Source organism: Vigna unguiculata, chromosome 3, assembly GCF_037176805.1.
Source record: "Vigna unguiculata cultivar grain cowpea cultivar isolate G323 ecotype 2 chromosome 3, ASM3717680v1, whole genome shotgun sequence".
Taxonomy (NCBI): Eukaryota; Viridiplantae; Streptophyta; class Magnoliopsida; order Fabales; family Fabaceae; genus Vigna; species Vigna unguiculata.
Window position 1 is genome coordinate 61623143 of NC_140794.1, and position 26377 is coordinate 61649519.

General features: G+C 27.5%; 3 protein-coding genes across 6 annotated transcripts; all 3 read right to left on the reverse strand.

Annotated features, from left to right (window-relative positions):
- Nucleotides 1–1495: 1495 nt before the first annotated feature.
- Nucleotides 1496–4584, reverse strand: LOC114177412 (putative glycosyltransferase At5g20260). 2 transcript variants are annotated; one of them, XM_028062739.2, is made up of 4 exons: nucleotides 4147–4584; nucleotides 3894–4057; nucleotides 2526–2877; nucleotides 1496–2431 (listed from the first exon to the last, which is right to left on the reverse strand). In XM_028062739.2, the coding sequence occupies exons 1-4, from the start codon at nucleotides 4387–4389 to the stop codon at nucleotides 1763–1765; spliced, it is 1428 nt and encodes a 475-aa protein (XP_027918540.2). In that variant the 5' UTR covers nucleotides 4390–4584; the 3' UTR covers nucleotides 1496–1762. The 2 variants fall into 2 exon arrangements, with proteins under 2 accessions (XP_027918540.2, XP_027918539.2); XM_028062738.2 differs by having other exon boundaries at nucleotides 2526–2880; nucleotides 4147–4583.
- Nucleotides 4585–17067: 12483 nt separating this feature from the next.
- Nucleotides 17068–20194, reverse strand: LOC114177018 (putative glycosyltransferase At3g42180). Its single transcript, XM_028062239.2, has 4 exons — nucleotides 19620–20194; nucleotides 19369–19520; nucleotides 17909–18278; nucleotides 17068–17821 (listed from the first exon to the last, which is right to left on the reverse strand). Exons 1-4 carry the CDS (start codon nucleotides 19905–19907, stop codon nucleotides 17147–17149), a joined length of 1485 nt encoding a protein of 494 aa, XP_027918040.2. The 5' UTR covers nucleotides 19908–20194; the 3' UTR covers nucleotides 17068–17146.
- A 3412-nt stretch (nucleotides 20195–23606) lies between these two features.
- Nucleotides 23607–25933, reverse strand: LOC114176367 (xylogalacturonan beta-1,3-xylosyltransferase-like). 3 transcript variants are annotated; one of them, XM_028061398.2, is made up of 4 exons: nucleotides 25426–25933; nucleotides 25141–25349; nucleotides 24501–24867; nucleotides 23607–24349 (listed from the first exon to the last, which is right to left on the reverse strand). In XM_028061398.2, exons 1-4 carry the CDS (start codon nucleotides 25642–25644, stop codon nucleotides 23684–23686), a joined length of 1461 nt encoding a protein of 486 aa, XP_027917199.2. In that variant the 5' UTR covers nucleotides 25645–25933; the 3' UTR covers nucleotides 23607–23683. The 3 variants fall into 3 exon arrangements, with proteins under 3 accessions (XP_027917199.2, XP_027917200.2, XP_027917201.2); XM_028061399.2 differs by having other exon boundaries at nucleotides 25177–25349; nucleotides 25426–25930; XM_028061400.2 differs by lacking the exon at nucleotides 25426–25933 and having other exon boundaries at nucleotides 24501–24872; nucleotides 25177–25349.
- Nucleotides 25934–26377: the final 444 nt, after the last annotated feature.

Genomic DNA, 26377 nt, shown 5'->3' on the forward strand with positions numbered 1-26377 from the left:
GGTGGTGTTGATGAAAAGGATGTCATCATCATGACACAAATGATGCAGATTAATGATTTGGAGAAGTCATTGAAGGTTGCTGAGAAGGGACTGCAATTAGTAATAGGGTTCACTTGTGTTGTTATTGTATTATTCGTACTGTTATTTTAAAGTTCAATCTGTTTTGTACTATTGTTAAATGAAGAAATGAATTAGTTTGATTATGTTGATATTAGTCCCAACATGTTCAAAATGACATCTTAATCTGAGCATTGAAGTAAGTGATATTGATCTAAGCTTGAGAAAAATTAAATTGATCTAAGTCTGGAAGAAGTTAAATTCATAACATTATTCATCCTCATCAAAATGCACTACATCAATGTTTGACAAAAGTGAAATTGAACGAAGTTGAAAGAAAGTCAAAATGCAGTACATCAATAATGAATCCTACATCAGAAATTCCAAAAAATAACTAAGACGTTTGTAGCTGCTATCATGGCCTCCTCCTAATCTGTAATTTCATCCTAAACTGCTGATATGATTCTTCTGGTGTTGGTAGTGGTGCTGATTGACTCTCCACTTCATTCCTTGGTGGTTTGAGTTGTTTGAGTTTCAACAGTTGGTGCATTCTCAACAGTTGGTGCATTCTCAGCAGTTTGGGCATCTGGTGCAATCTCAGCAGTTGTTGTAGTCTGCTCATCCACAAGCTTATCTGGACAATTGTTTCTGTTATGTCCAATCTGACAGCATATGCTACATTTTTTTCTACGAGCAAACACAACCCAGAAAACCCTAAACCCACTTACCTCGTTGATGATGATTAACTGAAAAATTGAAATGAAGAGCGCAACTGCAATCGCTATTGCAATCCAATGATGAAATAGCAAGTATTAGCTGCTTCCTCTGCAAATCCGAGCTCAAGAAAGACGAAGATGAAGAAATTTCCCTAATTGCAAAATTTCCCCTAAATTAAAATATTAACGTTAATTAGCCATATGTATAGTACACGTAACACACCTTAATACAAATTGTGTCAATGCTCCGTTAATGATTTAAACAGCGTTACAAAAAAACACCAAATAAAATACAAATGGCGAAAATGAGAACCATTTTAAACATTCGGTAAATATGAGGACCATTTAAACATTATGTCAAAATGAGGACTATCCGCAACAAACACTACGAAAATGAGGACCATAAAGATATTTAAACCATATTAAAAATATCTTTAAAATACTAAAATGGTGTATTTTTAATGCTCAGTAGATGACAACACAAAAAAAAAACTCAATAGAAAAATTAGACTCGAGTGTCAAGTATCCATGAGATATTTTTGTCATACCCAAATAAAAAAAAATATAAGTTGAGGGATAAAATAAATAGCAAAAACTTACAAATTTATAACTTTTTTTAATTTATATCGAATTATACATCTAGCTTTCTCCTATCAAACTAGTAAATAAATGATAATTTAAGCGCAAGATTAATAGTTCTTACGTACACATATATAACATGGTAACATCAGGACAAGAGTTTTACTTCTAGAAAAGAAACCCAAAGCAATATCAGGATATAAGAATCGCAACAGTTCAAGGATTACAAAAGACAAAAATAACCAAAGTAAATGATAAAATGTTGTTTCCCTTTGGCAATAACTTCAAAACTAATAAAATAAGAAGGGAAGTTTGCTCTTAAAACTATGTTAAATTTACTCCAGATCTATCTACTCTATGGTTTACACAATGCACACTTTATTAATCTGTACAAAGTGAAGTTTCAAATATCAATGGAGCAGTCTGATGTTGAGTCGTCTGAGCCATATAGAATGAAGAATCATATGAAGCACATCAAATGACTTAGCCGGTCGATTCAGCACAAAATGTCTCTGAACTTTCATCACTCTCTTCTGCAATTTTAAGTACTTAGTACGAGGAACACTTTTCAGTATTGTTTTGATTTCAGTTATCCTTTTGGACGGAATATGCAACGAAAACTTCCTCCAATCAAGAACATCACTAAACGGAAGTTGATAGTAATCTGAAACAATTACCGGAACACATCCTGCATTGATAGATTCCACAAGTCGAGGACTCGCCACTTCATATCCACTAGGGCACAGGCAAAACCTGCTTTGTCCCATTAAACCATGATAATCCACGCCTTCAGGAAGATACTCATGCACTTGAACTTCTTCATCTTTGTCTTTCCAATGTTCAAGTAGCATCTCCCTGATCCTACCATGAGCCCCTCCAGCGAAGAAAGCAAGTATAGAACGATTACTAGGATCATGACCAGGAATCGGTGAACTCAAATTATAACCTTGTAAGTTGATTTCAGGCATTGGCACATCTTTCTCTGGCTTGAATCCTTCAGAGGTGTTGGCATTGCATAACACTCTTATCAAGTTCTTGAAAAGCTCTTGCCCAGATTCCTCTCGTGAAATATCTGGAGCCTGGAACCAACAAAAACACATGTAAAATTTTCCATTTAACATCATTATTAATTTAAACAAAATCTAATTGTTTATGTTGTGTGTAAATTGTTACCCAGTCATGACAAGAAGCTAAGAAATGATCTGCACCGGTGCTTCTGTTCCAGTACGGGTACCTGGTGGCTATGATGTTGGTGTAATCAATGGTGACCCGCATCAGTTCGTCTCGAGAGTACGTGGTGAGAGGGTTGTATAAATACCTCACGATTTGGGCCACACTTAGGGGTAGCATGAACACGTGGGCCTCATCTGGATGGCGGGCCGCGAATGGGCCTGTTATGTTGTCCATTTCAGCTATTACGTGTCCCTCGATGCCGTAAATCGAACTCATGGGCCCTACATGGACCAAGGGTGTCTCACCTTCTCTATAGGTCCATACTTTGAATCTCTTCAACATCTCTATGTGACTTCTGCACCAATGTTTCTATCAGGCCAAAATAAGGAACGATAACGGAAATTAATCATGGCACCGTCACTTACTGCGGAACTAAAATTCACGTAACGGGTTACGAAAGGAGAAACATGAATGAAGTGTGTTTTGGGTTACGAAATTGAATCAGAGAATCTTTTTAAGTCAATATTCTTATGAGTTGAAATTCTTTATTTTTGTTTTCTCTAGAGTACAATATTTGCTCAGAAAGGGTAACTCTGTATCTTGTTTTACAATTGTAGATTGTTACTCAATAAAACGATTCCATCAGTGTAGAAAAAGGAAGAAAAAAATGAATATATTTGGTTACATTCTTATTTTTCTCATCAAATTATCTAATTAGCGGACGGGAAAATCTGTGTCTTAAGTGTTAATAAACCATGTATGGATTATTATATTTTCTTTGACAAGTTACCATATGCTTAGTTGGATATCATGAAAGACAAAACGAGCTCATAAAAAGACAAGGGTTTACACATTTTACAATAACGTGTTATATATCACTTTTTTTTTTGGCAATATAAAACTATCACTAAATTAACATACATATATAATATATCAATTTAAACCTATGACTACTTTGGTTGTGGGTAAGTTGATTATCAGTTACAATGCTTATCTTATGCGCTATTTTTTACTGTTAGGAAAACATATTTATTCTTGATAACCTAAAAAACATTGACAACCAATAAGTAACCGATGAACAACTTGTGTAAAGTTTTAGTACAGATCTGTCATCATTTTTTTAAAATATTATTAAAGAAAACCCGTATCTCGTGTATATATAATATAACTTCCATTTAGCTTCAACTTTAACGCAAAAAAAAAAAAAAATTAATCTTCAAATGTCCTAATTAATTTTAAACCTACATATATACATGTAACAAATCCCTCAAGAATTAGGTGTGTGTGCAAGGCATGCATGAGAGCGGAAAAAAAAAAGCAGAAGTTATGCAAATGGAAAACTTAAACTAAACCGTGAAAGTTACTTACTGATGAAAAGCATAAGCGTTTCTGTAAATGTTTCCTCTGGGAACAAAAATCTCTTCTTTTTCTGAGGTGAAGTTTCTTCTTTGTATCGCTCTACGGATAGCTGCTCTTGCTTCAGCCAAATCTTCTTCGATTCTCATTAAACTGTTATTCAAATTCCTCTTCTTCTACATATATTCAACACGATTAACTCAGTAATAACAAAAAAGGCACCTAAATTAAATATTCACGAAAAAAAAAAGGAAGAAAAACACACTTTAACGAGAAGGGGTGTTGCTTTGAGAATGGTAGCGTTAACATCTAGCGAAGGCGTGAGTGAAAGAGTACTATGTTGTTCCTTTGCGGCGTCGAGAGTCTTGAGATGCTCCTCGGACGGTAAAACGTTGATGGCGGGTAGAAGCGGAGCTACGTCGTTTCGCTGATGTGCAAAGAAGGCGAGGAGGATAAGAATAAGGAACAACGTTAGGGAGAAGACGAGGCATGAATTGAACGTTGGCATGGTGGTTGTGGTGTCAGTTTTCTGGATTTGGTGATGGATGGTTACTTCTTCAATTGTTCTTCGATCTCACTCTTGCATATATATGATCGATCAATGATTACGCTATGAACATTATTTGGTACTGAAAAGAGATGGGAGGAGAGACACAGCATGAGGAGAGTGATGTCGAACAAAAAAGTTGACCTACAATATTACAGACAACACACACTTACTTTTGTGGTTTTGGTTCACAAAAGTTGGTCAAAGTTTAATGAAACATTTTCTGAATGTATACTTTTTTATTTTTGGTATACTTTAGGTGAATGTATGATTTTTCTGATTTCATACAATACTAGGATATGTATTATTTACTCGTAGAAATACGTTGATTGTGGGAAAAAAAATGTGAGTGGATAGTAAAAGGAAAGGAATAAAACAGTTGTCAACATTAATTGTGCTGACCTATGATTCGGTTTCGGTGTGTTTCTGCGTTTTGTTTTTTGAAATTTAAAGTTATTAGTTTTTACTTATCTAGATCTACTTCTTCTTGAACGCAATTTAGTTGTAAATTACTTTTCTAGACTAGAAAAAAATCAGATTTTTTAGATTAAATTTATATAAATATCAAATTAATGTATTTTTTACATTGATCATATATAAATATTGAATAACCCAGCATTGTTTGTTTTGTATTTTTACGTTTTTACCACGATTTTTGTGTTCATTAGAAGGATTAGTTTATTCGTGAGCAATACATTTGATCTAAAAGCTTAATATTATTTGGTTGAATTATCAAATTCAAGATCCACGGTTTTTCTTTAAAAATATCTTGATGGATTAAGAGAAAAAAGGTTGCTTAATCCCAATTCTTAAATAACGTGAAACTTAATAGAAACATATATTTTTATTATTTTTCTATAATGGTAAAAACCATAAAAGAAAATTAAATATACTTGAAGAAATAGAGATGCGAGAAATTAATGTAACACGAAATAAAAGAAAATTAGTAGATAATTGTTATTGATAAAAAAAGTAAAAAATTGATGTGAATGCAAAAATATAGGTTGATCGATTTCTCAAAATGAGAAATCAAAAAAAGATACTGTATTTGGGTATCATACCAAAAAGGTTTAAAAACACTTGACAAAAAGCTACATGAAAAGAAAAATAATCAAATATTGGATAAGTGTCAAGTTTCAAAACTTCATGTTACACATAGTAAATTGAAAATGTTAATGTAATACAAGAATAAATGCATCATTTATAAGTTAGGATTAGTAATAAGATCATATTTCACACACACTATATACCTATGTAACATATACGACAAACTACTGAATTATCACTAATTCTCCATTTATTTCTCAATTATGTTAAGAATCTTTCATTTATATTAGTATTCTCTAACACCTTACAATTGCTCTTAATCGCACTTGTTCAGTTATTCAATAGAAGTTATTTTATCGTTTTTTATCATTTATTTTTGTACTATTTACAATTATGCAAGTTATTTTAGTACAATTTAGCATTCCGCAACTTACTTTCTACAGTTCATATTCATGCAAATAATTCGAATTTGTTTACTTACCTCTCTTTGAACATACATACATTATGTGTAATTACTATTTTTTTTTTTAAATTAAGTCATTTTGCTTGATGTTTATGTTCGGACAAACCCCTTAGTTATTTATTAATATTTGTTGTTCTCTAGATTATAAAGGTTTTACTATAAAAATTACAAAAGCAAACACAAAAATATTACTTAAATATTTTGTAATCAAGACAAATAAATTTTAACAATCATGAATATTAGTTTTGATTGTCTGAATTACAAATTTGTCTAAATTACAAATTATAGAATATTAGTAATTTAAATAAAAAAGTAAGAGTAAGATTTAGTTTACATATTTTAATTTGTATTTTCACGTAAAATAAATAACGTAAAGGCAAGTCGCTTCAAACCACAACCTCTACAAAATCTTAAATCTGGATTTTGTGCTATGGATTGAGCTTTAGGTACGAGGATTTTCATAATTGGAAAACGCCAAGTATTACATTATTGATTCTAAACAAAATCCATGATTTATTTATTATTGATTAGGACTGATTTAAAAACATGATTTTATATTTGAGGCACTACATGGTTTTTAAAACATATATAAAAAATGATTCTATACTAGTGACACCATTGAAACAACAAATTTTGAATTACTTTAAATTATTTCAAAATAGAGTTAATATTTATTTTGATACTTTACTTTTGTTTAATTTAATGGCACTAATGGGTACCCATTTTTATCTTTTATTATACATATTTGTATATGATTTTTATTTCATTTCTTATCTTTATGATGGAAAAATATTTCTTTTTCTATAAAAACTAATAATGATAAAATATGCCATGTTCTTCTTTTATTATCTGAAAAACATATTTTGTATAAATAAATACATTAGAATATTACAATATTAAGTCTAATGTACACAAAATATTATAAGTTTGTTTTAGTGTTTACTTCAAGGCAACTTAGTTATGAGAAAAAGGAATGTGTTTGAATAAAAAAATTCAATAAAAAAAATTATTTAATTATAAATAATTTAAACTTTTTTTTGTGATAAAATATGTTATTTTGGTAAAAAAAATATTTTAAATTCTAAAATTTATAAAAAAAATGCTTAAAATCAGATAATTTTGAATTTTACTTAAAAAAAGTAAGATTTTGAAATTTTTATATTTATAAATTTATTATCTTTCTTTTTTTCATTTATATGTACTACTACCTCGTGAATTTAACTAAGATCAAGACGGTTATAGCTGCACAAAGAATGCAACATTATTTTTTGAAAAACAAAGATAAAAGTTTCTTTCATACTAAAAATAGTTCGTATTTATTTTTTTGCCATGTTAGGATTAGAGATGGTAACATGACGGAATAGAATGGGGTGAGGACGAATTTCACTATCCCATATTCATCTTTATTGAAAGAATTCATCCTTATCTCCATACCAAATTCAACGGGTATAAAATTTTTGTTTCATCTTCATTCCCACCAGATAATGGATATATACTCATACTCGTTTTCTTATTGTTTCAATATTAATTAATTAAATTTTACAAAATAATAAAAAATTACAGTAAAGGAAACATAATATTATCAAATATTCAATATTAAAATAAGGGTTGCTTATTCGATATCAAATATTTTAAAAAAAATTATATTATAATTGTATACATTAATCTCGTGCTTTATTTACAAATTTTTCAATTTGATAATTTTTTTAATTTTACTATATTATTATTTATTTTCAACTACTCAATCAAAATCGATTATTTAAAAAAAAATTGAATTGTGATTCATTTTTATTTAATTATAAAATGAGTGAAATATGTTTTTAATTTCTTTGACAAAAAATTACAGTCCGTTTTTATTTCAAAGTTTAATGCAGTTTGACTTTCAAATTTTTAAAATAAATAAATATAATTATCGTAACCAACTCAATTTGTGTTAAATATTTTTTATATATCAAACAATATTTAAAATTTGTTTTAGAACGTTTGATACTTATAAATAAAATTGAATGTCGTTGAATTAAAATTCCATTATTTTTTAAAGTTTTGGAGTAAATACATGTGTCAAATTTCCTATAAAAAAGTCAAAAGGAAACATTAACTTTAAAGAAAATTATTTTCTTTTTCATCTTTTATTTAAATTCGAAGCTAACTTTCATTTTGTTTACGAATATGAATATATATATATATATATATATATATATATATATATATATATATATATATATAAAAACTTGTTTTATGAGTGGAATGAAAGTACAAAAGAGTAGGGCAAAGTTTTGTTTGTCTTTCCGGTTCCGAACGTACGGCCGACAGAAATAATGCTTTTTTGAGATTCTGTGATAATAATTTGAAGACAAAATAATTAATTTGGTATAGAAAGCTTTCTTATTCCATAAAGAGGTAGAGGAAGGAGTGCAAAATGAAAGAAAAAAAAAAAGTCGAAGCTCGTTTTTTGAATTAAATAATCTTTTTCTTAGTTTATAATTAAATATTTATTGTCGTTTTTAATATTTTATTCTTTTTTATTACTATTATTTGTAACTTTGTAATTTTTGTTATTATCTTATCATTATTCTTATTTAATAATAATAATGGTAAACAAGCACAAATAAGACAACAAGAAAGGGAGTAATTAAGGTTATGTGGGAGCAAGCAAGTGAAACAAATGAAGCAATGGTTATAAATCAAGAAGAACATGACTTCCAATTAAGTGCAACAATGCTCTCTTAATTTTAAGATCAATATGAGAGAAAGTAAGTGAATCAATATGAGGATAAACTTTTGTTTTTTCTAAGATATTAAAAGGTAAAAATAAATGATTTTGAAGATAAAGTTCTTGAAAGTTTGTGATGATTTAACTAATATGATTGATTAAAGAATAAGTTTTAATGGATTAAAAAATAAGATGATCAAATTGTTATTGATATTAGAAGTAATATAAAATGATAAATACGAGTTATACTTATTTTATAAAATAATTTTTAATGAAATAAATTTTAAAAGAAAACAATTATTATAATAAATAAATAATACAATATATTTGATAACACACTAAAAATTACATGTTTAGATATTAAATATTTTTGTGGTAAATAATTTATTAACATGGGGTATTATTAATTTGTCTTAATAGTAGTTTTAAAAGTCATGGTTTTTATTATTATTATTATTATTTTTTTCTTTTTCTGGATGATTATTAATGACTATTGGGATGATTAAATTATATAAAATTGTGAAGCCAATAAGCCCAATGTATACTGAATCAAACTTTGATTGTAGTGATAACAATGTTATGTGTGAAGAAACAAAGTTAATTTTTCATGATGACATAATTAATCATTTTAAAATATAATGTAAGATATTAGGAATAAGTATATGAGAAGATATGATATGATTTGTGATCAATCAAAATAAAGCTTCTTCATTTATATAATTAAGCAATTTATTCCAACGATATTGTATCGACGTTCCATTATACGTCTTGTATGGGATTGTTGAAATATTGTCTAAATAAGTTGTTATTAGTAATGTTGATCGTTATTAATAACTCGAAAATTTACTCCTTCGTGTATTGAGATAAAGTAGTTCCACAAATTAGATTGTTTTTCTCACTAAGAATGACATTTTGACGTTCAAGAGTTACAAGTTCTCGATCAACAATGACAAATATTCATTTTCTTTGATGATTTGTTTCCTTTAAGATCCTTCATTGTAAAATCTACCTGAATTGAAGACCCTTAATAAAAAAGAGATAAAAACTATTAAATAACGAAATATAGTTAAAGTGAAATTATGTTAGTTGAAAATTAACAAATAATTAAAGATTATCATAAATAAGTACAAAAGTAACTCACATTTCAGTCCAGTTATATAATAAATTAGTGAGAAAATATAGGATTAAAAAAGGTGTAGAAAAAAAATTAATATAAATTTTCTTATTTTTTGTTCTTTTTATTTTTATTAAATTACATCACTTTTAGATTATCTTTTCGTGGTTTATAATGTGTTTCTACTCTATCAATCAATAGTTAGTAATTAATAGTAATAAAAATCTTATCTTATAAAAGAAATTAAATTCCGAATAAATATTTTCTACAATTAAAACTATTTTTACGCATCAAAATTAAATGAATTAATCAATTAACACAAAAATAAAAAGAGTAATAAGATATCAATAATGGGTGAGAAAAATCTTATGCTATAAAAAGAAAAAATTGAGATAAATATTTTCCTATAATTAATTTTTTTATCAATGAAATTTAAATAAATGAATGAATTAATTAACACAAAAATTAAAAGAGTAATAAAGTATTAATAATTATTGGTGAAAGATATCTTATGCTATAAAAAGAAAAAATTGAAATAAATATTTTTCTACAATTAAATTTTTTTATCAAAAATATTTAAATGAATGAATGAATTAATCAACACAAAAAAATATCGATAATTAATAATTAATAGTAATAAAAATCTTATGCTATAAAAGAAACAAAATTTGAAATAAATATTTTTCTATAATTAAAATTATTTTAAAAAATAAAATTTAAATGCATTAATTATATAACACAAAAATTAAAAGAGTAATAAAATATTGATAATTAATATTGACAAAAATCTTATACTATAAATGAAATAAAATTTGGAATAAAAGTTTTCATCAATAGAAATTGAGTGAGAAATATCCTTTACTATAAAAAAAAAAGAATTTGGGTAAATCATTTTTCTGATTAAAATTATTTTTATCAGTAAAATTTAAATGTATAAATCACTTAATTAACTCAGAAATAAAATATTTATCGATGGATTTATCGATAATTTTTTTCATTAGTAATTTAAATTTATATTACTATAAATTTATCGATGAATTTTATTGATATAAATAATATTTTCGGTAATTGAATTATCAGAATACATCGATAAATTAAATTTATCAACGAATATAAATTCGTTGGTTAAATTTCATCATAATTTTTTGAACTTTTATAATGATAGTAGTCATTTAAATGTTTATGTATTGTGCAATAAAAGACATGTGAGATATACTATATGTCAGACATTATTAAAAAGTGTGTGTGATTGATAAAATATTATGTTGAAAAAGTGAGTGTGATTAATAATTTTATATATTTTGAATGTTGATGTATGTAATTACGAAAATAACATTATTACGATGATTTATACCAGTCAATAATTACAAGGAGGTACTCTTTTGATATTCAGTTGTGGTTTAGTAATTAAATAAGTTATAATTTTTGTTAATTTGACATTTTATAATAATGTTTAAATAGTTAATATTATTGAATAATATATTTTATGTGTCAGCTTTTTTTTTTAATTTATAAAAAAATTAAAATTGTTCATATGACAATCACATGTTATTTTGTGATTTTGTTATTTTTTATTATTCAATTTAATCTATTTATTCGTTATTTTAGTTCAATTTAGTTTCTATATCCATTATTTTTATTTAATTTAGCCTTAATTTAAGTTAAAATGAAACAATTTTGTCTTTAATTTTTTATAAATATTATACTAATATTTTTATTAAAATTTACATTTTATTAATTATTTTTGAAATATAATTATAAATTACTAAGTTTAATTATAAATTGCTAAATTTAATTATAAATTGAATATAATATTTAGATTCAATTGTTAAATAAAATACAATTATTTAAAATACTATAATATAATTATTAAATGTTTTGGAAAAATATATTAACATTTCTAAAATTAACATTTAAGTCTAAAACAATTGATATTTTTATTGTGTTTAGATACTAAAATTTAAAATATTTTATATTTAAATCTTAATTTAAAAAATATTAGTATTTTAGAATATAGTTATTAGGAGACAACATTTAATAATTATATTCAAAGAATATTTTAGATATTTTTATTTAATTTATAAATAAATCTAATAATTTATAATTAAACTTAAAAATAACTAATAAAAATGTCAATTATAGAAAAAAAAATAGTATAGTATTTATAAATAAATTAAATTTGGTCTCAGACAAAATTATTTCAATTTAACAAAAAATTGATCTAAATTGAACAAAAATAACAAATATATGAAATGAATTGAACAAAAATGATAAATATAGAGACTAAATTGAACAAATAGAAATAACACAACCTCAAACTGACACGTGACACTGACATTGCACATGACACAATGATTACATTACACGTGGAATATTTTTTAATTTAAAAAAAAATAAAAAGAAAAAACCCATAGTTGACACGTGACATTAATTGTTCAATGATATTAACTATTTAAACATCGTTAGCATAATTAACAAAATTGAACAAAAAATAACTAAAATAGGGACCGAATTGAACAAAAATAACAAATATATAGACTAAATTTAACAAAAAGAAATAACACAATCTGAAATTGACATATGGCACTAACATTGACCCGTGACATAATGATTACATGACATGTGAAATATTTTTTTAAAATTTATTTGAAATAATAAAAATAAAATAAAAAAATAAAAACTCGGAGCTGACACGTAACATGCATTGTTCACTGATGTTAACTATTTAAACACCGTTAGCAAAAAGAACTAAACTGACAACAAACTGACTAAAATTAAGACTTAATTGAGATTAAAATGAGGATCAAATTAAATAAAAACAACAAAAATATGGACCAAATGAGTATTTAAATCTTTAATAAAAATAATATTTTATTTTGTTGTTTTATTTGATTTTGTTATGATTATATTTTAATGTAAAAGCATATAGTTGTATTGTGAATATATATTATTTACGTTTTTGCGATGTTATAATTCATATCTACACTCAAATTATTTTTAAAATAATAACATTAACATAGTGAAAGTATTTCAATCAATATACTTTTATTTATATTATATGAGTTCAAAAGAGTATAAAAAAATTATCAGAATGAAATTAAAAAGAATAAACTCATAAATAAAATCAATATAGGACAAAGCAAGAATATCTTAACCTAAAAGTATTTTCCATTATCAAATAATGTGGTGCTCCATTTGTCTAGCAGTCCATCTTCTATGATTGCGTCCACTTTGGCCTTATGAACAACGATAGCGACTTTGCTATTAATGTTTCGAAGACTACAATGAAGAGGTATTAATTAATGTTTTTCAAATATTTGTGTTGCTGAAAATATTAACACCATCATTGGATAAGACAATTTTGATGGTGGATGATAATTTAGAAGTCTATTCGTCATAATTATATTTATAATGCCTTGGAAAATTTGAAAGTGGCAGAGTAGAAATGTAGAAGAAAGATGGAAAATAAATTGAAATATGTAAAATTTATTTGTTTGGGAGTCTCGACTATGAAGAAGTTTCTTATTTTCTATAAATATGTAGGATACATAATCACTTGTCCATGCATGGTGATATGAAAAAAAATTGAAAAAATTAATGTGACAATTTAAATGTTTTTTCCGATAATTTATATATATATATATATATATATATATATATATATATATATATATATATATATATATATATATATATATATATATATATATATATATATATATATATCGATAAACAAAATTAGTATGTACATAAATAACTTAAAATTAAATTATATAGAAATTAAAAATAATATCTGATATCATTTTAATTTACAAATTAATTTAATTTTTTTTCTTTGTTTGAAAAAAACTTGAGAAGAAAATCTTCAAACATTTTCGTAATCGATATTATAAATATATTATTATCAAATTTTTTATTATAATTTTTTTTTTCGTAATATCGTGTAAAAGTTCATAGTGAAAAAATAACTCATTTGAAAGAAATAGTCAACAATGGAAAGAAAATAGGGGTGTCAAAGTGACAGAAGTTGACTTATTACTAGTTGAGTTAAAAAAGAGACCAATTCAATCAAACTCATTTTTCTAATTAGTTAGAAATTTTGCAACTTAGTTCGACCCACCACGGGTTGGTAGGTTAATGAATTGGTTTACTAACAAATATTTGTTTTTTACAATTTATTTTATATATTTGTTGCACTACAACGACAATAAATTGACTTAATTTATTTTTTATAATAGTGAAATCAAACTGTTCATCTAATTCTCAAACTATTATTATAAATATGTTAAAGATTAAAGTATTTACGTATATAATATGACAAACAGATCAATTGAATATTAAACCTATTCAAATATTATTGAACACTTGGTAGGTTAAGTGGGTCAACCCGACTCAAACCCGTTTAACCCGTGGATTAAGTGAGTCAAACTCAGTTCAACCTACTATAGAAAAAACTGTATTTTTTTTCAACCTAACCCAACTCAAACATGTGATGAAATTGGCTAACGGATTATAACCCATCTTGACATCTCTAGAAAAAAGACACACATGATAAATTAATGAATCACAACGAAAAGTGTTAAGATCTTCCATCGAAAAATTAAACAAAGAAGAATCATAATTAAAGTAGATGTTATTTATTACTATAAATCAAGAATAATTAGTTTTTCCGATAAATAAATTTTAATTTGTAATAATATTTAAAATAAATACAAACAATCATTTGATTACAAAAATAATATTATTACTTTTAAGTTGTAGAATACAAATAAATAAACTTTAGAAGTAAATAAACAAAAAATAACAAAATAAAGAAGATAATGTGAATATAGAACTTTTTCTCGAGTAGATAATTTGAAACTATATGAATAAAAATTGATAAATAATATTCAAGAAGTAAAAACAGTCTTTCTTTTGTTTTTTTTTTCGCTACAAAATGGAATGGATTGTTAAATAATATGTAAAATTGTGTATTTTAGAATATCTATTTAAATTAATACACTTTAGAGTGTAATGCACTTATTTTATTTTCTTTAGAATTTTTTTTTTCATTTTCTTTTTTAATAATGTTCAGTGCTATTACTTACGGAAATTGTTTTTTTTTAATTCTTGAGAATCGATAGGTTTTTAAAATAAAAAAAAAGAGAGTAAATACTAATGTTTGTATTTTAAAACATGAAGTTGGCTCTTTTTAATTTGTTTACTAAATCATATTTTAATTTAGAACTTTGAATTGAAATTAAAAATTGATTTTTGAATTTACAACTTTTGTTTTGTAATTTATATTATTATAAAAATATATGTACAAACACAATTTATCTCTATAAAAAAATAAAATTGTGTTTTCAAATAAAAAAATGTTTTAATGTAAACATTAATTAAACTATGTATCTTTTTTTAAAAATCATATTTGAAAACATAATTTCTTATTATAATTATTAAAAAAAATTATAAAGATGTGTTTCAAAACACCGCTCTATTCGAATATATATATCCCACCCGATTCAGGCTTGTCGTCTGTATTATCTTATAATTAAGTTGTTTTGATTTTATCTTCTTTTAGTTTATGTTTTTAGTTTAATAAAATGAAATTATATAAGTTACTAAAATTAAATAGTTACTTGTGTCGAAGTTTGGGAAACAAAAATTTTTATATTTTTCATTGGTTAAATCAATCTCAAAATCTGATATTAACATAATAAAAAATAAATTTAAATTGCTTATATGGTCATTTTAAAATTGATGAAAGTTTGAGTTTTAATTTATGTTTTTTTTCTTTCTTCATGTCACATAAACTCTTTCATATTTTTATTTATCGATTTCTCTTCCTCTCTCTTTTCTTTTCATCAACACAAACCTCATTATTTAATAGAAGCTATATTCTCTCTTTCCGATTGAAGTCTTCTCTTGTCTCGACAACTATTCTTCTCGCCAAGTATTTCACTTTCACAATTGTAAGTATTTTTTCTCTTTGTATCTTTTTTTTTTTTTTTTTCCTACTAGAAAGCTCCTTTCTCTTTTGATTGTTCATGTGATTACCACAAATACAAAAGAGCTCATTTTTTTTTTATCTCAATGGATGTCATATTCTTAACTCTCAGTTGAAGTCATTTTCTCTTGTTTTCGCAGTCATTTTTTTCTCCTTTTTCATAAGTATTTATCTTCTTTGGTTTCTTTCTCTGTGTAGATTATTGAGTTTTAAGTTATAAATCCTAGTTCTAACTTCAATTTTTTTGAACCCCAGCTTGAGATATTGGTAGTTTTCGTACGCATGATGATCACATTCCAACATATTATATATAAAATATCTGTTATATATTTCCTTCTTCTTCAAGTAGTCCTTAAATTTTATGTTTGATTAGGTATTTCATTCTAGAAATTTAAGCTATTTTGAAAATAAAATCAGAATTATTAATTTAAGGTATCAATCACTTGTAAGGAGAGATAGAAATTTTAATGTCCTGTTTTTTTAGATAGAAAAACACACAATCAAGAAAAACTAATGTTATTAGACAAATATTAGACAAATCTTTGAAGTAGAGTGAAAACTTCATCTGTATTCCTCATATGTTGTTCTTTGATGATGAAGTACAAGTGCAAGGAGGAGTTTGTTTATAAATGAAAAAAAAAAACTCCCGAGTGAAATTTGTATTTGATTCAATAAATTTGAAAAAAGTATATGGAAGAACCATTTTTTTAAACTAAATTTACAAAATTAAACTGATACTTTAAGCAAATATTGTGATTTATATTGGATTTGAAATGAAGAATTATTATTATTATTACTTTCTGAGTATACATAACTATATTTATATTACTATTTTTTTTTTAAATTCTTAAATTTATTGGTGACAACGTTACCGATATTTTCAAATTCTTAAACTTATCAGCGATAATTAGAACTGCCGCTATGTATTTAATTTAATATTTTTTAAAATTAATTTAGAAATAGTTAAAATTGATTTTAACAATTTTATTGATGGTTGTTCCAACCGTTATAATTTATAATAATTTTATGATGCTAAATTCTGTGATAAGTAATTAAGAGATGAGAAAAAAAAAAGTGACGGTTCTAATCATCATTAAATAAAATATTAAACTGATTTGAAAATTCAAAATTTTAATAATGTTTGAGTAGCAATGAAAATACGAAATCCATACCTAACTAAGTACAATCATAATCTTTTCCTAAAATAACCATTGTTGAAATTTACAAAGATAATAAATATGTAATGTTATTCTGATTAAATTATTCTTTTCTACACCATGATTTATCTATCCATTATGCAATAGATGAAGAAATTTTAAAAGACAAATAAATTAAAATCTTCAAATATATTTGTAAGTACATTCGGTGGTGTATACTATATGACAGACAAATTTAGGAGCTTGCCGAAGCAATTAATCTAAGATTCAATCTTCTAAGCCAGATTGAATGAAGTATCATATGCATCAAATCGAATGGCTTTGCTGGTCGATTAATCATAAAATGCCTTCGAACTCTCATCACATTCATATGCAATTTCAAATACCTATTCCTCGAAACTCTTTGCAGAATAGTTTTGATTTCTGGTATTTTCTCCACAGGAATCTCCACTGAAAACTGACTCCAATTCAACACATCAGAAAAGGGTGGAGAGTAATTACTACTAATTAACACAGGCACACACCCTGCATTAAGTGCTTCCACCACTCTAGGACTTGCCACTTCATAACCACTGGGACACAAGCAAAACTTGCTTTCTCCCATTAATTTGGTGTAGTTTATGCCCTTTGGAAGAGATTCATAAACTTGGACTTCACTATCTTTTCCCTTCCAATAATTCAGCAAGATTTTTCGAATCTCACCATGTTCTCTTCCAGCAAAAAAAGCTAAAATGTTTCGATCGTTTGGGCGTTGCCCTAGATTCGGTGGACCAAGCTTTCCTTTTGGCAAATTCACTTCCGGGATAGACACATCTTTGTTAGGTATGAATCCTTCTGAGGTGTTGGCATTGCAAAGTACCCTTATGAAACTCTTGAACAATTTAGGGTTCCCGAATGACACTTTCGGACCCTAAATCATCAAACACAAATAATTATATACTTGTGTTACTATATACATAATGATTCTGATTTTTTATAAACAAATATAAGATCTTACCCAATCATGACATGACAGTAAAAAATGATCGGCACCTTCACTTCTATTCCAATAAGGATACTTATCTGCAACAACACTGATATAATCTTCCACCAACCGCTGCAAGCGAATAGGTTCGTAATCTGAATGCTTCCTGATAGGCTTGTAGACATAGTGAACAATGTTAGCGATGCTGAAAGGAAGGTAAAAAACGTGAGCTTCCTCAGGATTTGTTGTCCTGAAATGGCTCCATTTATCATAATTGTCTATTTCATCCATAAATTGCCCTTCAATGGCGTATATATCATTTACTGGTCCATCGTGCACTAATGGCTGCTCTCCTTCCTCGTACACCCACACCTTGAATCTCTTCACCATCTCCATGTGGCTCCTGCATCAATCACGCTGCGTTTTAGAAATTATTTTCTGGGGAAACCCACTGCAACTGCGTGCGGTTTCGTCTTCGAACACACTTCAAAACCTTTTTCATTCGAGATTTTCCGTAAATCTAAGCGTAGATCCACATGGTGTGTTATTAATGCATGGCTTTTAATATATAAAATTGCAGATAGAATATAGAATAGAATATTCTATACAATTAATAACTCCTTCTAGGTCTATAATGAAAACTATACTACACCTTAATTATGAAAGAAAATATAGATTGTAATTAGTTTTATAAGAAAAAGTGACATTATTTTTGTATATTTTTTGAAAATTTCAACAATATATGAACATATGAAAACAATAATATACAATCTAAATTTGGTAACATATGAAAGGATTTAAAGATGATTATTTTTAACTTATATTTGTTTAAATAAATTATTATTTTTATCCAGAGCTAAAACATATTTCTTGTACGGAATTATATGGAGTTTCCTATATTTTGAATCTAACCATTAAAATTTATATATAATCTTCAAAAGTTTCAAAGTTCAAATAAGCATCAGTTTGATGTCAATTTCCTTTTCAGGAATTAAAAGTATAGAAATGATTGTTAATTATCGAAACTATGATGTTTATATAAAAGCATTATAAATTACATTTTAATGTTTGGGATACTCATGTATTATTATGAAAATTATTGTCATTGGTAGCATATTCTTCTTCTTAACATTAAGTCAACATACTAAAAATAAGTGGTTAAAGGAATTGACAAGCATAAACAATTCAACAATAATTAATTCGAAGAACAAATATAGACAAAAAAAAAAAAATTGTCAACTTCAAGCAATATATATGTGAACATAAAAGCCACAAAATCTCTGTGCACTACCCAGATAACAACAAAGAAAGATATAACAAAAATCATCTCTTTTTCATTATACTTCTTGATTATAAAATTGATTACCAATCACAAGTAAAATTCATATAATAAAAAGAACAAACTCATATAAATTTTATTGAATAACACATAATTTTCTTAAGAAGGAAGTTTGTAATAAACTGGTTATGAGCTTGAGAATTCAGAGCTTAACTGATAAAAAGCGTGTGGATTCCAGTAAATGGATCCTTTAGGAACAAAAGTTTGTCTGTTGTCCGAAGTATAGTTCCTTGAGCGGATAGATTCCTGAATTGCGGCTCGAGCTCGTGCCAAACCTTCTTCTATCTTCTCCAAACCAGCAAATTTCTATCACAAACGAAACACAAAATTAATAAAAGGTAGAACATAAAAGAACATGATCAAACAAAAGAAAAAAAAAATGTTCTATAGTTTAAGGTTGCTTACCTTAGTAGAGCTGCTTAACACAGTGATGTTGTTGTTGGTTTCATTTGCAGGTGTGAAGTTGGAAAGAAGATAAAGTGACGAAGGTGAGGGAGAGGGTGAAGGAGAAGGAGAAGGAGAAATAATATATGTGTGGTTTTGTAGATGTTTGACAGTGGAAGGAAGCAAAGAAGGAGAAAAGAGAAAGTGGGTGACAAGATTTTGTTGGTTGAAGGGAAAGAAGAAGAAGAAGATAACAAAGCAAAAGATGGGGAATAAGAATACAGAAATGGGGCATCTCAACCCTTCCATTGCCTTTGCAACTTCACACACCCTTTTACCTTATCATGCACACACACACTACTTATTTATATCAAATACTGTTCATTTATTATAAGCATAAAAGTAAAATTGATGCAATAAATAGAAAACGGTCACAAACGCGATTTTATTAGTTTTAAGTTTGTATTCTGCATGTGAAAGATAATTTTACTCTATAGTAAGGTAAGGTCGGTGACTTTTCTCAAGAATCCAAAGCTGTTTTATTCAGCTTGCCAAACACATCTTAACTCAAGTAAACTGAATTTATATATGTTTTTGTCGTCGCGGTTTGGCAGCACAACCTACGGTGAAAGTACGTGTCTACATAGGTTGTCCGTGCGATGGATCATGAATAAATGGGGCACCCATCGGATCGGTTAAATACTCACCTCAAACCTTCAAACCATGTGGAGGTGCCTCTTTCAGAACAGTTAAACTTCATGTTTTCCTCGTGCCAAACTTTAATGGTTTATAAAAATATTAAAAACTGGTTTTTAAATTTTAATATTCATAAAATATTTATGAATAATTTTATTTTATCTTATAGCCAGCGTACATGTAATCTAAATAAAAGTTTTTCATTTTCATAAATTAAAAAGTTAATTGGACATGGTGGGCTATGTTATTTATACTCCTAGAAACTTCCTCAGTACAATAAAGCGTGGGTGGGGATGCTACCTTTATATGCTAAACGTTTAAAGGTTAGTCAATTTGTGCAAACGAATATGAATCAAATGCGTGGGAACCAGAAATGAGGGCACAGAAGTACACTAATAAGGGGACACCATTTTTTATCTCTAGAAGTAAAGGTTTATTTAATAGATAATAATATTACAACTCCCATTTTTTATTCATATTTTCACTTTCACTTAGTGTAAACTATTAATTAATATATTATTATTATTTTTTTAAAATTAATAATTCATATTAAAATACATAAAAAAATAAAAAATAAAAGTCAAAAGAATCATAATATATTAATTAATAGTATCTCTCATATAATTAATAAATTAAAGCAAGCACCACCAGTAGTTTAAATTGAGCCAGCTTTGGCTGCACCATCTCAGAGTGATTTTGTCAACTTTGATATCAAAGTTTGAACATGATTGGAATTGCAGGTTGCAACGAACATGTTGCGGTAAAGATGGTCCAACTTCAGAAATCACAGATAAGACAGGTCCCTCTCATGAAAACAGCATCAGAAACTACGAAAAAACATTATTTAATAAATATAATATTTCTTCACATTTTGATTCTTTTCCTCCTGTATAAAATTAATCATATTTATTGCATCACCAGTCTAATGACTTGTGTATATATAATAAAAGTCAAATATAAAGAATCTTTACATAAATTATTTCCACATTAATCTATTCACTGTGCGAGCTAGTATTGTAAATAAAAATAATAATATATGAGTAGTTGATGAAATTTAATAAGTTCCAGTTCTGAAGAATAGTACAGTCTGTAATGATTTTGCTCTCACTCTGTTATTTCTCAGATTTGAAAAGTTGCATGTTCCATCGCCTGATCAAGAGGAAGAGAGTGACTTTGGCTATTGGCTTTTATGATAACACTGACAATGAACAACGTTATCATGACCATGCTGAAAGTGACATCACACTAAAGAAAATATCAAATTTTAAATAAAAACATATCATCTACTTCTAATTATTAAAAAAATTAAAATACAAATAAATGTTCTTTAAATACTTTATTGTAGATGTTAGTAGCTTTCTTTAGTTTCTAATTTCTTAATAACTTCTCAAGATTCTTGTTAATAAAATTGGTCAACATATTAAGACCACAATGATCGATTATATTAAAAATAAGAATTCTGATAAATTAGAAAGTAAAAATAGAGTGTAAATTATTAGGTTTAGTTGAATCTGAACTCAGACCAATAGACTATTTTCATTCATTTACATTAAAACCAAAAGTATAAACTTTTAAAATTTACATTAAATTAATGAAACTTGACTTTGTTTTTAATTAATCAAGTAGTTTGATATATAAATTATATATTTTAAAAAATATTGATTTTAATAATTTTAAAATTTAATTATTTATTTCAAAAACAAAATATCCTTTAATCTATCCCGTCCACTTAAACAAATCTTAAATGAACCAAATCAAAATTAATCCGATCTAATTTAAATGCGGGTTTTTTCTAATCTATTTTAGGGTTAAATAATATTTTGGTCTCTTAAATTTTACTGAAAATTGGAATTAGTCCATTTTTAAAAATTTTAGTCAATTTAGTCCTCCACTTTATAAATACATGAATTTAATCTTTTTAGCTAAATTTTGTTATAAATTTATTTGACATTTCAAATATATTTCATGATAACATTTGAATTGTTTATTCTGTTTGATATATTTTTGCTTTAATATTAGCTAAAATATTATCATAAAACGTGTTTAAAATGTCAAATAAACTTAATAAAATTTGAGTAAAAATATAAAATCCATGCATTTCTAAATTTTGAAGATTAAATTAGACCAAAATTTTAAAGAGAGACAAATTCCAATGTCTATTTAAAAGTTAAGAAACCAAAAAGATATTTAATCGTATATTTTATTTTATAAAATATTGAAAACATTTTTTTAACTTTGTAAAACAATTCGTTACAACCATAAATACTTACATTACAAAATAAATCTAAATATATTATAAATATTTTCTAAAGAAGGTATTTGTAATTTTAGACGTTTAATATGTTATTTGTGAGTCATTTAATGGACACACTTCAACATTGTGGCGATAACACCGTCCGCACAGCCAGAGTTATTACCCTGATCTTGCACCGATGGATCATGATACTCTTCAATTGAATAAGAACATAACTGCAGTTTATTTATAATCCTTTAGGAAGTGAATGAAAAGTTCTCAATATTATTCATAATTTTCTTTTACTTTATATATTTCCTATATAAATTTATAGATACAATACGATCTAGTAGAATACATGACAAACTTTTTATTTATTTTATATGAACTTTAAAATACTCATCTGATGAACAAGAATATGGTTAAATATTTTTAACTGTATAAAAAAAATCATACGTTTAAACTATTTTTAATATGGAATGCACTCAACCTTCTTTATATACCATAGAAGACCATATATATTTTTTCATATTATGAATTTATCGCAATTAAAAATAATTACGCATAATATAAAAATTAGTTAATTATATTTTAGTCCTTAAATTTGAATGAAAATTTTTCATTTAAATTTATATATTTTAAATTTTGATATTTAAACTTAAAGAATAATAGATATTATATATATTTATATAATTGAATTAAAATGATTATATAAATTTGTTTTTGAAGTTTAAGTAACACTGTCAAAATTCACACATGTAGCAAACATATATGAAAAATGGAAATACTTCGTATTATAACTTTAATTTTGGGTATTTTCTCCACTGAGAATGGACTCCAATGGAGCCCATGACTAAATGAATGGCATAAAATTATTACCACAAATTATGAGGGGCAATTGCTTACACCACTCTAGGACATTGCAACTTGGTGGCCACTCGTGCCCACTTCGGCACAAACAAAACTTCTTTTGTCCCATTCAATCATAATCGAAAGATGCTTATGTATACTTTTGACCCTTTGAAACATACTTGAAAGATGCTTATGTTACTAACTTAAATGTGAGGCTTTAAGTCATGTACAAATAAAATTATCCAGTAACATATAAACAAAAGTACATACAAATATGAATGAAATAGAAGCGAATCTGGTCTTATTAGGAAGGTGTTAGTTGGAAATTTAGCCTTCTGAGCCAAAGAGAGTGGAGTATCATATGTATCAAATCAAAGGGTTTGGCAGGCCTGTTTATCACAAAATGCCTTCCAACGCTCCTCACATTGTAATACAACTTTCTATACTTATCTCTCGAAACATTCTGCAAAATAACCTTAATCTCTGCTATTCTCTCAACTGCAATTTCTAACGAGAACTCACTCCAATCAAGCACATCACTGAAAGGCAAAGAGTAATTGTCACAGATTATTACAGGGACACACCCTGCATAGATCGCTTCCACCACCCTAGGACTCGCCACTTCATGCCCACTGGGGCAAAGACAAAACTTGCTCAGACCCATCAACTTTGTGTAATCTTCACCCTTTCCAAGGTATTCGTGAACCTCAACTTCTCTATCCCTGTTCTTCCATCGCTTTAGCAGTGTTTTTCGAATCTTACCATGGGCGCCACCAGCAAAAAAAGCTAATATTGGACGATTACTCAGATGCTGCCCCATATTAGGTGGACCAAGCTTTCCAACAGGTAAATACACTTCCGGAATGGAGACATCTCTGTTGGGTTCAAACCCTTCCGAAGTGTTGGCATTGCACAGTACTCTGATGAAGTATTTGAAGAGTTCAGGATTCGCATATGACACTTTTGGACCCTGAATCATCATCAAAATCCAATTGGGTACTATATTTTTAATCAAAATTAGAGTTTTATTTTACCTCCTATGGTTTCGATAAAACATCAACGTAAGATGTTAACGTAAAACTAGGATTCTAATTGAAAGAAAAAGCAGGGTATGTACCCACCCAATCATGGCATGAAACAAGAAAATGGTCGGCGCCTTTGCTTCTGTTCCAATAAGGATATTTATTTGCAACAACGTTGATGTAATCCTCCACCAAGCGTTGTAAGCGTGGAGGATCGTAATCGGATCTGGACCTTCTGGGCTTGTAAACGTAGCGAATGACCTTGGATACGCTGAAGGGAAGTAAGAAGAGATGGGCCTGTTCTGGGTTATGGGCCTTGAAGGGGCTCTTGTCAGCCATGTCCATTTCATCGATGAACTGGCCTTCAATCGAGTATTTGTTGTTTACAGGCCCATCATGCACCAATGGCTGCTCTCCTTCCTCGTACACCCAAACCTTCAATCTCTTCATCATCTCCACGTGGCTCCTGTTCTTTTCATGTCATAGATAAGGTTAAGCCCAAATAGTACCATTTTTTGATCTTTATCTTGAAACAGTAACTAATTTCTTCAAGAATTACATTCTTGCATTATTTTATGATTTGATAAAATAAAACCCTCAAACCAAATTTACCAAATTTGAGGGTTGCACAAACACTGAAGAAAGATAGGATAGTAGATTTATGCACAGTACTAACTACAGTGACAAAAATAGTAGAACAGTTACTTCTGAAAACAAAAGTACTTTTGCGAAATCAAACCTAAAAAAGACAGATTCAGAATGGGTCATGCTTAACTGGTGGAAAGCGTGTGGATTTCGGTAAATGGAGGATTTTGAGACAAAACTCTCTTTGAGGAAGGAAGTGTGGTTCTTGTACCGAATTGCTTTCTGGATAAATGCTCGCGAACGAGCTAAACCTTCTTCGATCCTCTCCAAATTTGTCACATTCTTCTTCATGCCATGGCCAAACTGAAAATTAAAGACAAAGGGTATCACTCTAAGAACAGTTAGAACAACGTTTCAAAAGATCGTGAAGGTTGAATACCTTGATCCGTGTAAGATCTGTATTGTTGTGGGTTTCATTGGCGGTGGATAAAAGTTCTTGGGGAGAAGTTTTGCCTCTGATACTAGAAAGATTGAAAGGAGAATCTGAGTGGATATGAATCACTTGATAATCATGGGAGGGAGTGAAACAAATTAGGAAAAAATTAAGGAAAAACACTAGAAAGACTAAAGAAGACAGTGGTGATTTGAAAACTTTCATCAATTCTTTCAGAGCTTTGGAAATCTGCACCCGAAAACCTCTCTCTCACCAACCATTCATAAGTTTAATCATTAATAATCGATGATTTAACACCCCATACCAAATAAACGACTCGTTCTTATGTCAGAGCAACCCATTACTTCTTTTTCACTAATGACAAATTTGTTAGTAACTTTTCTATAGAGTCTCTATTACAGCATCCATCCAAAGAAAAGCCACTTCTTTCACTTCAAACGAATAGGGGTTATAGAAAAAAATGCTTGAAAAGTAGTAATTCTTTTCTTCTACACAAGTAACAATTTTAACTAAGTAACTCACTCTGGCTCAATTACTTCTTCTTAAATAGATTCTATGAGAGGTGCTCTGATCTAACTTTTAACTTTATAGCTAGCAAACAATGTAACCCATAAATGCTGCCATCAGCTATGACCCACCTACAATACAAAGATGTTCCGCTGAAGACGTGTAAAGTCGAGTTCTTACGTTTCTTTTTGGACTTTTCAAATTATAAACTTTGCCCTCAGCAGACGTGTTTAATGCACATAAATCTTATAACTTATATCAAATCAAAAGGCTAAGCTGGTTGTTCTCCTTCCTCGTACACTCACACTTTGAATCTCTTCACCATCTCCTTGTGGCTCCTGCTTTTCATTTTATTCAAAAACCTTAGAAAAGTGGATACTGATAACAGTGTCGTGTATTTTGAACTTACTAATTTCAAGTCATGTGAACA

Excerpts from the sequence above, each read along its gene's own strand:
- LOC114177412 (XM_028062738.2), bottom strand. The coding sequence starts at position 4,389 with ATGCCAACGTTCAATTCATGCCTCGTCTTCTCCCTAACGTTGTTCCTT. Across the intron at positions 4,058-4,146 it reads CAACACCCCTTCTCGTTAAA|AAGAAGAGGAATTTGAATAA; the intron begins GTGTGTTTTTCT and ends GAATATATGTAG. Across the intron at positions 2,881-3,893 it reads AACGCTTATGCTTTTCATCA|AAGTCACATAGAGATGTTGA; the intron begins GTAAGTAACTTT and ends ACATTGGTGCAG.
- LOC114176367 (XM_028061398.2), bottom strand. The coding sequence starts at position 25,644 with ATGAAAGTTTTCAAATCACCACTGTCTTCTTTAGTCTTTCTAGTGTTT. Across the intron at positions 24,868-25,140 it reads TCTGAATCTGTCTTTTTTAG|GAGCCACGTGGAGATGATGA; the intron begins GTTTGATTTCGC and ends TGAAAAGAACAG. Across the intron at positions 24,350-24,500 it reads TTGTTTCATGCCATGATTGG|GGTCCAAAAGTGTCATATGC; the intron begins GTGGGTACATAC and ends ATGATGATTCAG.
- LOC114177018 (XM_028062239.2), bottom strand. The coding sequence starts at position 19,907 with ATGGAAGGGTTGAGATGCCCCATTTCTGTATTCTTATTCCCCATCTTT. Across the intron at positions 19,521-19,619 it reads TGTTAAGCAGCTCTACTAAG|AAATTTGCTGGTTTGGAGAA; the intron begins GTAAGCAACCTT and ends CGTTTGTGATAG. Across the intron at positions 17,822-17,908 it reads TACTGTCATGTCATGATTGG|GGTCCGAAAGTGTCATTCGG; the intron begins GTAAGATCTTAT and ends TTGATGATTTAG.